This window comes from Oculina patagonica, chromosome 4 (assembly GCF_052425735.1).
Source record: "Oculina patagonica isolate OP01 chromosome 4, crgOcupat, whole genome shotgun sequence".
Classification (NCBI taxonomy): Eukaryota; Metazoa; Cnidaria; class Anthozoa; order Scleractinia; family Oculinidae; genus Oculina; species Oculina patagonica.
This window is the reverse complement of record NC_135761.1, coordinates 24,681,152-24,693,717: the sequence shown is the minus strand read 5'-3', so window position 1 is coordinate 24,693,717 and position 12,566 is coordinate 24,681,152. Positions and strand designations below refer to the sequence as shown.

Sequence of the window (12,566 nt, the reverse complement as noted above, 5' to 3'; positions counted from 1 at the left end):
TTTTTTCAAGATGCGTTGTCCGTGACGTAGCTCCTTTAAGATGGTTTCCGCCCAACATTCAAGCAATACAGGCAAAAATACAGTTACCAAAAAGACCTCTTAGCATGGTAACAGTTTAGGTACAGCTAACAAAAACCTGCCAAAAAATTTGCACTCAAGCCTACCCCGCGAGAGAATCAAAGTCTCTTCGAGATATCGACGTTTTTGCATGAAGTATGAGTCGAAGGTTTATCCTGTGCATTGTTCTTCGAACTTATCATTACAGTTTCTTTGTAGTTTAGTTTAACGATTTCCTATCTTCGCGGAGGAAATGCAGCCATATAATTTTGTCAAAAATGGCTCGTTCGCGCCGGATATTTATACACATATTCCTTAACATTACACAAATAAACAGTGCAAATTTCAGCGAGATCTGACAATTCTATACTTTAAAACTGCAAGGATCTTTCGAGGCAGTCGATTACGGCAGCGAAATTAGCAAATGAAACAGCAAAATATGCGTTCGACGCTTTGTTTTTGCGACGCTATATTTGAATTGTTATAGGTAGACCGCCGTTCAATGTGTTCAAGGCCGTATCGTTACGATTGCTCCATGAAAAAGCACGAAAAAAAATACGGATATTTCCGACTACTGTCGGAGAAAACATTGCGTAAACAAATCGTTACATTCAAGCTGCGTTTAGTCTAGGCTCGGCGAGGGTCGGATATCAAGACCCAGGATTAAACAAAAGCCACATATACAGTGAATGCTTTCGAATTATATTTATTCGTGTTTTAGTTACGCAATCCATTGTTTGTGCGACGCTTTTTATAGATCGCCTTTCAGACACACGTGCGTTGAGATACGAAAGCTGACATGTCACTTTTAAAATTGTTATATGACGTTTGTAAATGTGACAAGTCACGTTTTTTCCACAAAATCGCAAGTGATCACCCACAGCGGAAAGTAATCCCTTGAGAAATTAAAACAGTCCCTTGAGAAATTAAAAAAGTCCCTTGAGAGTTTACAAATATGTGGTTCCAAATTTTGTCTACTAACCCCTATTCTACGTTTTTAGCTTGTAAACAAGCAAAAACGTCGAAAAAATGGATTTAAAGTTGACAATATTTCAGTTAAAACGGACGTTTCGCGCCAGTTCAAAACAAAATGGCGCGCGTTATAAACATTTTTACGAGGTTTGACTTTAATTTTCTCGAGAATGCTTTAGCATTTTATTACGGGGTCACTAAGACAAATGAATTTCGATAAGATCTTTTAAACAGTATACAAAATGTTGCTGTACTATGAATAGATTTTTGGTACTTAATTTTCGCACTCGTTGCTCGAACTTTCAGCGGAATCCGTCTTAAATAAAGTGAACAGCAATGGTAATACAAAAATCTTTCAAGTTTAAGTTTGATTTTTATGTTAGTTCATTAAATTTTTTTAAAAACTTTTTTTTAAGTTGAAGAGTTGGTAATTTCTAGAGGCACTTACTTGGACAACGTTTCTTGGGCGTAATTTTTGTGTCTAGTTTATTCAATATTTCAATTAACAGAAAGTATCTTTTACGTAATTAGTGTTTTTTGCCATGTAGAAGTGTAAAATAGTTGTATTTTGTTTCTATTGTTTTGATCATGAGTAATGAGAACAGATTGTAATCTAAGTTTTAGTAGACAGGGTCATTAGGAAGAACAGTATCACTCTAATTTTATCGCTTCTTTAGAAACAAATGAAGCTTATCATTATTGGCTTAAATCAAAAATGTTGAGATAAGTTTTCGTTATCAAAGTAGCCCAGGTTACGGTGACCGCACTGTTTAATAGGCCAGGGCGTTTTCAATTGATCTAGAATTCTCAGACGAGCTCGAGAAGTTGGTCAACTCGTTCAAAAGCTTAACCTTCGAAGATCACAGATTTCAGTGGCACGGACGATGACGAGATTCATGAAGGCAGTTTGTATCTTCATTGTTGCCCTTCTGTACATAAGTGCAGAAAATTGTAACGGTTTCACAGTGCACTCCAAACGAGCAGCCAAATTACCAAAGTTAGCTATTTTGGCAAAAAAGGTAAGTCACCAGTTCGAAGGATTACTGACGAAGTTTTGGAGCAAAACATAATTCATTTGTTTTATATATGAAAAAAGGGGAAAGGAGAAACACGGAGTAAGAGACAGCGATGAATAAATATTGACATGGACAACCTGATCACAAAACATGTAACTAGTCAACTAATACAGGACAGGACTTTGTCCCATATAAAAGGAGCTATGTGATGGGGATTTCGCAGATTTTTGGTCTCAACTGTTCTGAAATTAGTGGTAGGCAACTTAAACCATGAAAAACATTATCTTTGAACATCTAAAGTAAGATATAACCTTAACTTGCAGATAGAAATCAAACTACGGCTAAATCGAGTTTTTTAAGACACGCGGAAACGATTTGAAAAAGTAAGCCTTAATTTTCAAGTTGCAATCCGTTTCTATATGAGCCATCTGCAGCCAAAGATGTTCGTTAGCTGTTTCAGTGCTCTAAAAGGGCAATTCTTAATAAAAATGGACTATTATTTTTAGGTTTCCTGCAACACAACTTTAAATTTTGGCTGTTCAAAAATGTGATAAAATAGCGTTTAATAAGATTATTACAATCATGTGCTGCTTTTGGTCTATTTGTCGAGCAACAAATAACCGCTTTCCACCGCACTCTATTTAATAAGTTGTACTCCGGCCCTATCCCCCACCCGGGGGCAAGGAACTAAGAGATAGTTGTACTAGCGGATCTTATATCAAACGAAAATGAGCTAATCGTTAAACAAAACCTAAATAGCTCCAGTTTTTCTCCCTTGGAAGTTTTCTATCTAATGAGAGTTATTGATGCTCTTCCTGCACAATGGCGAAATTCTCTGATGTCTTTTGAACCTCGACATAAAAAGGATTTTGTTTTGAATGATCTTATTCAACTGCATTTTAGAAAACAGGACGCGTTCCACTTAGTAAAGCAGTCTCCAAAACCATTTACCTAGAAGTACGGCGCAAATTTGAAAAGGCTCCCACGGCACAAGCAAGATTTACTGATCAATTTTTCAATTCTCCTCTTTATTGGAAAGCAATCTACAAGTTACCTTTCAAGGTCGCCATGGACACTAAGACCCGCGAATTTCACTACAAAATTCTAAATAGATATTTACCAACAAACTCCTTTCTTCACAAAGTTGGTTTGAAACCTTCCGCTTTATGTACCTTTTGTGATAAAGAGAGCAAAAGCCTCGAACACCTATTTATTCACTGTGTCATGCTACAGAAAAATTCTGGCTGGATTTCATTTCTTGGTGTAATAAATTGAATATAAGCTTAGATGAACTGACCGACATAGATAAGCTCTTGGTTAGGAATTTGGGAAAGAAACGAAGATTTTCTATTACTCAAACACCTTTTACTCATTGCTAAACAACATATATATGACTGCCGCAATAAATCAATTCGTCCTTGCTCGTAGAGTATTTAATAGTAAACTAAAATACATTTATCAAACTGAATCTATATTTATGAAATCTAATAATAAGGAACACATTTTTAATGTCAAATGGAGGAAATATGTAGGTAATTAAGATGTTTAATCTCTTAATCTCTTATCTATATCTGTCAGTTTTTCACTTCCCCGTCCTTGTTTGCACATGTCACTTTAGTTTATGGACTATAACGAATCCTAGTTTAATCAACCTTACGTGTAATTTTTCTTCTTCTATGTAGGTATATTATTTTTGTTGTTGTTTTTGTTTTTTATTGTTCTTTGTTTTAGAAAAACAAATGTTATTATATTTTTTGTGCATTTATGTATGTAACTTTTATTTATTTTTTCTAATAATCAATAAAAATTTAAAAAAAGAGCAACAAAAAATGACCGTGGGGAATCTGGGGCAAGACTTTCTTTTTCGCACGTCTGAGCTGCTCGTAGTCTAACCGTACGCCTCACCATCTTTTTCAGTTTTCACCACTGGAACGGCGATTGACCGACGCCCAGGCTAAAGGTATGTCATCTAGAAACGTTTAAGTAAACACGAAACAGCTGTTGACGGGGTGGGAGAGGGGGAATAAGTATCATTTGTTATTCCTTTGCTCCAGGCTGTGCGCGGTCCAGATGAACTGTATCAATTATAATCTGATTGGTAAAACAATCGCTCAAGATTTCCTATCTAGAAAAAGCATTTTGATTTTTTGTTTATCCATACCTCTTACGAACCTGGGATTTTTTTTGGATCCATTTTATGTTAGAAAAATTAAGAAATCGAATAGAACTGCGAGTTAATTCATAAACTCCTCGTGCGATTAGCATTTTTAGCAATCACTTTTTATAGACAATTTTTTAGCATTTCTATGATTTTTATTCTATCATTGTAAATAGTTTTATCAATAATTTTTTTATAAACTTTTTATTATATTTTTATTGTATTTTTATTATTTTTTTCATTGTCTCTGAAAAGCCCCCATGGGGAGTTGACAATATAATTTGTATTGTATTGTAACTGAATATTTCAACAGACTAAGACTTTTAAACGCATACTGGACTACTTCATATCGAATCAGCTTGGCCGAGATCCTCCCAAACGGTCCTTATAGTCCAAATCTACACTTAAAGAAGAAATAATCTCCGTAACGAGAATACAAAAATCCTACAGTAAAATATTTGTACAGTGGGGAAGTCAAACAAGATTTATAGTTCTAGTCCTCTTAGTCCTCGTAGGTTGCATGTGCACATAACAAACGCACACAAAGTCTCTTTGGAAGCTAAAAATGTTGATTTTAGTATGTGGTATATAAATTTTACTCGTTAATTGTTTTGTTGCTGGCCCTATGCCCTATGGGCTCAGCTCGTGAAAATATAGCATATGTATGTATCAGCCACCTCAGAAAACCCAGGATAGCTTGTCATATGACAAACATGCGGCACTACACACTAAAATGTAAAATAAAGTAAGCTTAAACGTATATTGTAACTTATTAGAAATAGAAGAATCCTTCACGAAGATTGACGACAATGACAATGGACAGATCACAGCGGAGGAGCTAGGACGATTTCTGAAGAAAACTGCCGGGAAGACGCTGTCAGTCAACCAGCTTACAGAAATGATAAGTGAAGTGGACAGCAGTGGTAATACAAAATTATCTTAAGTTTAAGCTTGATCTTTATGTTGAGCTCATTCGATTTTTTTAATTGACTTTATTTTTTCGCCTTTTTTTGCTTGTTTACAAGTAGAATAGAAGATATTTGGACAAGGACGGCACCCTCTTACCAAATGTTTCGAATTTTTGTAAACTATCAAGGGACTGTGTTAATTTCTTAAGAAAAATTTTTAGTTTCCCAGGGGAATACTTTTCCCTGTGGGTGATAAAAACGTCATTCAATAGGAATGCGTCCGCACTTCCGGTTCCGAAGTGTTATGCAATTTCTCGATGGTCTCAACAAAAGAAAAAGGTACAAGGCAGGCATTTTCAATGGCCTGTCCGTTTCGAGACTACAGTCTATATTTTTCCATTTTTACGCGTCGCTCGTCATCTAGCCTATTGCAATTTTATAGGTAAGTATTTTTCAAAAATCGCTGCCATTAATCGATTGAAACGCAAAGCGTTACAGTCAAAACAGCTCAAGCGTTCATATCAAGGGTAAATTAATTTGATTTCATTCTTAGCTTTATTATTCCATTCTTGAATTGAATATTTGGATGTTCAAACTGCGACTCGATTCAAATCTAGAATGTTGATTGGATTGTTGTCTGGCTTCACGGACAGGCACGTGGGAATTTGGCCTGAATTTGCATTTCGGACTGTCCCACATGATGTTTTCTCATTGTTTTGTTCTTCACTTGTTTTGTTTTCAACCCTATAATACCAAAAGAGAGGCAAGACATTTTGGTGCACGAAAAAGGCACAAAAATACTACTGGCAGAAGAAAAAGTGGCGAAAATGTCGTGGACCATTTTATGCAAATTCGGGAACCTTTTCAAATTCTCACGTGTATGTCGCATAAAACCAGACATTACGAAATTAACATTCGGTTTTGAATCGAGTTGCCATTTGAACATTCAAAGACCTTCAAATATTCAATTCAAGAATGGAATGTTGAAGCATAGAATGAAATTAAATTTCCAAAAAAAATATTAATTTATAATCACCCTTGTCGATACGTGACAAGTCAAAGGAAACGGTGTCCTGTAGTCAAAAACACTGAATTTGAAATAAACACGTACACTAGTCAGAGCCGCCCCCGAATGCCCCTCAAAACACGAACTGTCCTCAAAACTGTGCCACACCATTGACTTGCTAAGGACGTACAGTTTGTTGGTGGAGGATACTGATTCTTTCAAATCGAACCTTAGAAAACCTTCAAGGATAATCGATAGTAATAGATATGTTATGAAGTGTCAGGGCGTATTGAAAGTAAATCGCATAAACTCTGTAGCAGTAGCCTGACGTTCTCTTTGGACGAAAATGACATTTAGTTTAGCGTTCTCCAATTCATTTTCTCCCAGGTAATGGGAGAGTGGAATTTGCTGAATATAAGAACCATATAATCAGACTAAACACCATTTCTGACCGCGTGTGGAAAGCATTCGACAGCTTTGACCTTAACGGCGATGACTACATCACTAGCTATGAACTGCAACGTGCACTAAAAAGGATGGAGGGTAAACATTACTCAATGAAGGAAGTCCGTGGCTTTATCGCTGAAGCTGATTTGAATAATGATGAAAAAATCAATCCTATAGGTATGAATATCTGGTGGTACTAGGGCCCAGTTTCTTCTCCGTCAAAAAAGGAATTAAAGAGTTGAGGCTTTGGGATAAAATTTGGCCTTTAATTTAGCCTTGTCTATAGATAAAAATGTGATCTATATAAATATAACTTTTAGAGAGTGTTTGGGAAATCATCGCTGAAGCTGCATTGCAATGCAATCACTTGTTTTAGAATTCTCTTTTTATGCTGTTGCGAGTGAAATCTAACTGAAAAAGTATTTGACAGAGTACAGAGCTCAAACTAGGAAAGCTTTAGCTGGTGCTGGTATTTGTATAAAGCTGTCTTAGGCTGGTAGAAACAGTTTTCCTCTTCACCAATTTTTAGGCTGAATAGTTTCAGTGTTTCCAATAATATTCTAGCGCTTAAAATACAAATTATATTTATGTGGAAATTTCACTGTTGGAAGAACCAAGCCCCCTTTTCATGAGTATATTTTGTGTGAAGGAAAAACTACTGTAACACGTTGTACTCACAGATACTGCGTAAATTTTTCTTGTACGCTGGCTTCTTTAACACCCCCCCCCCCCCCAGTCTGCTCTTGACAGAGAATGTAATGGGTTGCTTACATAGCATCAGTGACCTCTTGTATCCTGTGAGAGAAGAGGGTGGGTATGGTTGCTTACAGCTTGATCTTAATTTCAGTATTCATAATCTCTTGCAGAGTTTGACGAGATGATCAAGAAACACTCATGATTCTGACAAGTGAAGCGACGTAGCCACAAATGACAAGGGTGCTTGGGTTTGGCGTATTTCAACATGAACTAGCTAGAGTGCATATGTGCTCAATAGCAAGATTCACATATCTTAAATGTTAGTCTGGTTAATTGAAGCATGGTAGTACTCAACTGTAGTTATCAGAAGATTCATTCAAATCAATAAAATTGTTCATTGAACATGCATTTATGTTTCGTCTTCATTGGTAGCTTGGAAAATAACCACACATGGCTTGATTCTTAAGAGTGATTGTCAGAGAATATCGAGAATCGTCGAACAGACGCGAAATTTCGCATTTCTTTCTATGTTGCCCAAAGTATTTACTAATTAAGGCATTTAAAGGTTCCGATTTCTTTTACTTTTTTCAAAATTCGATAAAGCTGAAAATTGGCCCGCGATGGCGGCCATTTTAGGCATATTGCAACAATGTTGCAATATAAGTAAAAAGAAAATGTTGCTCGTATTACTGCGCCTAGCCTTAAATGTGGTTTATAAACTGCCTTTCCAAACAGCAACTTTGATCATGGGTGACAATCATATACGCAGTTTATTGACAGCTAAATTTATGGAGCCATCACTCCCGGGCCATCACTGTTCAATCGACACTATCAAATCAAGGAAGAAATCCAATGCTGCATTGTAAATTAAGTCCGGCGTCCACTTAATAGAGGTTTTTAAACAATATGGAAGGTACAAAAATCAAATTCATTTTGGTGTTCGCGTCCGCTTTATGGAGGTGTCCGCCGAATAATAGTTTGTTATAAAAGTAAGTGTAAGACGTTAGTTTCGGAACCAGACAAGGTGTCCGCATGGTGTCCACTAAATTGGGGGTCCGCTAAATGGAGGTTTACTGTACTTATATATGTGGTAGACCACATGCTATTCTCTTCTATATTTCTATATTTATTTCTGTTCTTATATATGTGGCCTAATGCTTGTGTCGTGTTCTTGGGCAAGACACTTTTCTCTCGTGGAGACTTACCCTTTTACTCTTTTAAGCGAGAGTACTTGTGGTTCAACACCAGTAGAAAAATGAAGCAGGTAATTGATCACTACTCGAAAAGCTAAATACATTTGCTATCTGGGCATCATTATCTTGTCTGGCATAATTTTTAATTACCTCATGATACATGGTTGGATCTGGGCCAAAACCTATATCATTTTTGTTCTTCATCACTATTAGAATTATTCACTTTGTGCAAAGTTGTTGAGGTAAAAGGGCAGTAAGAAGAAGGAACGATGTTGATGATGTAAATAATGAAAACATCGACGACGACAATGATGATGATGATGATGATGATGATGATGATGATGATGATATGATGATGATGACGCCTTATCGTGAGAACTACTATATCTCTTTAGACAACAGCCAGAAATAGTTTTCTGTCACGTTTACAAGCTGTTTTAGCGCTAAAAATCTAGGAGTGAAAGGCCAAAAAAGCAGTTAAAACCCACGTATTTTTAATTTATGCATACTGGATGGTAGACTTTTATATTTTCATAGAGTATCTTTTTTTACCTAATTTGTGCTATTTGACAATGTAGAAGTGTAAAAAAACTTGTATATTGTCTCTGTTGTTTCGATCGTAAATGATCCATATATAATGGTAATAGGACTGAGTGGAGTCCAATTCGGTCTGTAATCATACGAGTGATTAACAAAATCGGACGACCGCGAAGCGGGAGTCCGATTTCTTTAATCACGAAAAAATCAGGAAAAAAATTAGCAAATATCTAAATTAGAAAGCCTCCTAAGGTGTTGACAATTTTAAAGACGACTTTTCTTTTAGTGTTTGGAAGAAAACAACAGCTGAATTTCTAATTTCTTACATCGCAGTAGAAAAAACTAGAATCGATGTTCGGGGACCCAATTTCTGTTTTGCAAAGGGCACGAAAATGCGAGTGCAACAGTTTGGATTTAAATGATTTATCATTTTTAATGGCAATATTCTTATTTTACAATTTGTACTGAAAGTCCCTGATTCTTTTATCGAGCATAACGGCTTAAACAATGGCGAGGAAATGTCTTTACACTTCACAAAAAAATAAAGACGGGATATTTCAGATTCATTTTGATTTTAGTGAAAGGCACAGTATGCTTTTTAAACTTATTTGAGGGAGCAGGGATTGCGCAGTGGTGAGAGCGCTCGCTTAATTCCCACCAATGTGGCCCGGGTTCAATTCCCGGACCCGACGTCATATGTGGGTTGCGTTTGATGTTGGTTTTCTTCCTTGCCCCGAGGGGTTTTCTCCCTTGACAAAAACCAACACTTCTAAGTTCCAATTCGATCGGGAATCTAAGGGCCACAATGAAAACTACTGGGAAAACAGTGAATTATGCTAGTTTAGCTTACAAAAGATTGACATCAGCACCGTCCACGTTAATATAGAAATGTATTGCAAAGGGGGGAGGAAATGCTGTCTCCATTCTTTAGGTTATACCTTTAACGACACTTATTTATTTGAATAGGAAATAAAAATGTTTATGAAATCTTTTCGCTATTGAGAAAACCACCCGTATAAGCTGCAGTATCCAAAATTAACGAGTGATGGGCTCCTGATCTTAACTATTCTGTGATCGAACAGATGTTTCATGTAAGACGATTGTTTTTCGAAAAGAGTGTACCTAATGATTATGAGTGATAACTAAATGATGGTGAATGGCATCTAATGATGGTTAACCTTTGAACGCATTTAGATCTCTCACTCTTCTCTATTCGCATTTTGATTACGATAAATTTGTTTGTGGTTTGAGATCTCATTTCAGACACAAAATTCAATCCTTACTACAACAAAACCCGATTTCAAACAAATATTTTACTGCTGGTAACATTTTCCGTGCTAGAGAATACTGTACTCCAGAGTACGGGCAGACCCTCGATTTTCCTAAGGAGTGTTTACATATCATGATACCGGCATGACTTTCATTCCGGATCGAGTTTCGTTCCAGAATGAAGTTTGTTCTGCATTCACATGACAAAATCGACCGGCTTAGCCTGAGGCGTTTACGCGTGTGCGGTTTTCGCGCGAGATGAAAAACAAAGATGAGGCAAGTATCGCGCAAAATGTTATTGCATCTGCAATGTTAACGAGCAATTTGACCATTGGGCTGCTCTTTGGGCTAAACAGAAAGGAAATTCACGTTTTCTTTGCTCTGAGATCAATCTGTGGACTCCGTATGCGGGCTCATGAGATGCGGTTTTATCTGGGAGATGTCATTCAAGAACGAAAATTTCATTCCGTGTGCGGGAACGAAATTTCGTCTCGGTATCATGTAAACAGATCCAGAGAAATATATAGGGATGGAATGAACTCGTTTCGGAATAAAAGTCATTCCGGTATCATGTAAACAGGCCTTTAGTTTGTCAAGTGTGAAGCAACAAAGAGCGCGGGTGCAAACAAAAAAGACCGTTGGAAAATCTCGTTGCAAAACTTCTTTTTTCGCGCGTCTCGCCCCCAGATTTTCTTACTACTATTCCATTCGCGCTTTTTTACTTCACGCTTGACGGAATAATATAAAACGAAGGCTGTTCGTAGTCTAACTGTGCTTCTTCCTTGTCAGTTTTCACAACTGGAGCGACGAATGAACGACGCTCAGTCTAAAGGTACGTCATCTAGAAACGTTAAAGTAAACACAAAACAGCTGCTGTCGGGGGAATAAGTATCATTAGGCTACCTTTTTAAGTTAGAAAACCAATTATAATCTTATTCACCAAGCCTATTTATTCCTGTCCATCTTGTCCTTTAGTGGTCTTCGACTTCCACAAACGAACAAAACAATGACCGAAATTAATTTTCTTCACAGAACACCTTGCTCAATATATGCTAAGCGGGCATAAAACCTGTGTATTAAGCTAGTTGACTGCAAAATTCCTAACCTGTGTAAAAATAAGTGCGTATCTGACGATTTTCCACAAGAGATGATTCCCCCGGGTTTTTAAAAATTGCGTTTTGAGTTTGCACGTACAGTTTTCGTCCAAATAAATTATGCCAAAAAAATCGAATAGAACTGAACGTATTGAAGAGACTAGCGAGACTTGGAAACGCCTTCTGAATTACTTTGATATTTTACACTAGCATGGCCGAGATCCTCCCAGACCGACCTTATTATCCACCTCTTGTACGCCGAGGACTACAAATAATCCCCGTATGTATTTTTACAAACAGAACCAGCTAAACAGGTTTATATAGTTCAAGAGCCCTTAGATCTCCTGTGCACGCAATGCAAAAACAGTTGATAGTTGTCGTTTTTATAATATTGTTGGTTTTTTGGGAAGAAAAATGCCAGGCAGTAAATCCGGCATTTATTTTGGTATGGGGTATCGTTTTTACTGCTGTTCTTACGGGCACGTAAAATGACGAATAAGACCAAATAACAGTAAGCTAATACGTGTATTGTAATATTTTACAAATAGCAAGTACCTTCACGTCGTTTGACGAAAATGGAGATGGAAAGATTACACTGGGGGAGCTCGGAAGAGGTTTGAAGAAATCTGGCGAGATACTGTCAGCCACCGAGATTAAAATTTTATTCACAGAAATGGACCATAACGGTAATACAAACCATTTCATTTTTTTAATTTACTTATTCAGGAGCCCATGACTTATTCCAATACAAAACAACTGTTGGGCAATGGTTTCCATTTAGAGTATTAAATTAGAATCGTTTCTTATTTCCCATTTTATTCATACTGCCCAGTCTTTGCTACGTTCATTTATAGTTCTCTATTTCATTTCTTTCCAGGGGATGAAAACGTGGACTTATTTGAGTTTAGTCAGTATATGTTTGGTCATAACACCGACCCAGGTACTAAGGACGACATAAAGCTATATTTTAAAACGTTTGAGTTAGGAGGAATGGGGTGCATTGATTCTCATTTCTTTGTCTGCCCGTCGATTTGACAAAAAATTTATTATTAGTTTTTAATTTTAAATCCCTTTCTACAACTTTAACATTGATCAATAAACCTATTTTATTCTTTTATAATTAAAACAACTCTGATAAACGATATACCGATTTTTTTTAATATCCCGTATCCCTATAAATTTTTTCCTAAATATCCCGTATGTCGATAACCCC

The 12,566-nt window shown here is 36.6% G+C and overlaps 2 protein-coding genes across 2 annotated transcripts in view; both read left to right on the top strand.

Moving 5' to 3' along the window:
• The window catches only part of LOC144649997 (uncharacterized), an 82,532-nt gene that overhangs the window by 58,052 nt on the left and 11,914 nt on the right, over positions 1–12,566 (top strand). The gene's annotated exons all lie outside the window — the stretch shown is intronic.
• Positions 4,511–7,959, top strand: LOC144650006 (calmodulin, striated muscle-like). Its single transcript, XM_078509643.1, has 3 exons — positions 4,511–5,126; positions 6,505–6,741; positions 7,431–7,959. The coding sequence occupies exons 1-3, from the start codon at positions 5,102–5,104 to the stop codon at positions 7,460–7,462; spliced, it is 294 nt and encodes a 97-aa protein (XP_078365769.1). The 5' UTR covers positions 4,511–5,101; the 3' UTR covers positions 7,463–7,959.

What these genes read in the sequence shown, in the direction of transcription:
- LOC144650006 (XM_078509643.1), top strand. Translation starts at nt 5,102, where the DNA reads ATGATAAGTGAAGTGGACAGCAGTG. An exon ending in AAGTGAAGTGGACAGCAGTG is followed by an intron (nt 5,127 to 6,504) that starts GTAATACAAAAT and finishes ATTTTCTCCCAG; the next exon opens with GTAATGGGAGAGTGGAATTT. An exon ending in TGAAAAAATCAATCCTATAG is followed by an intron (nt 6,742 to 7,430) that starts GTATGAATATCT and finishes AATCTCTTGCAG; the next exon opens with AGTTTGACGAGATGATCAAG.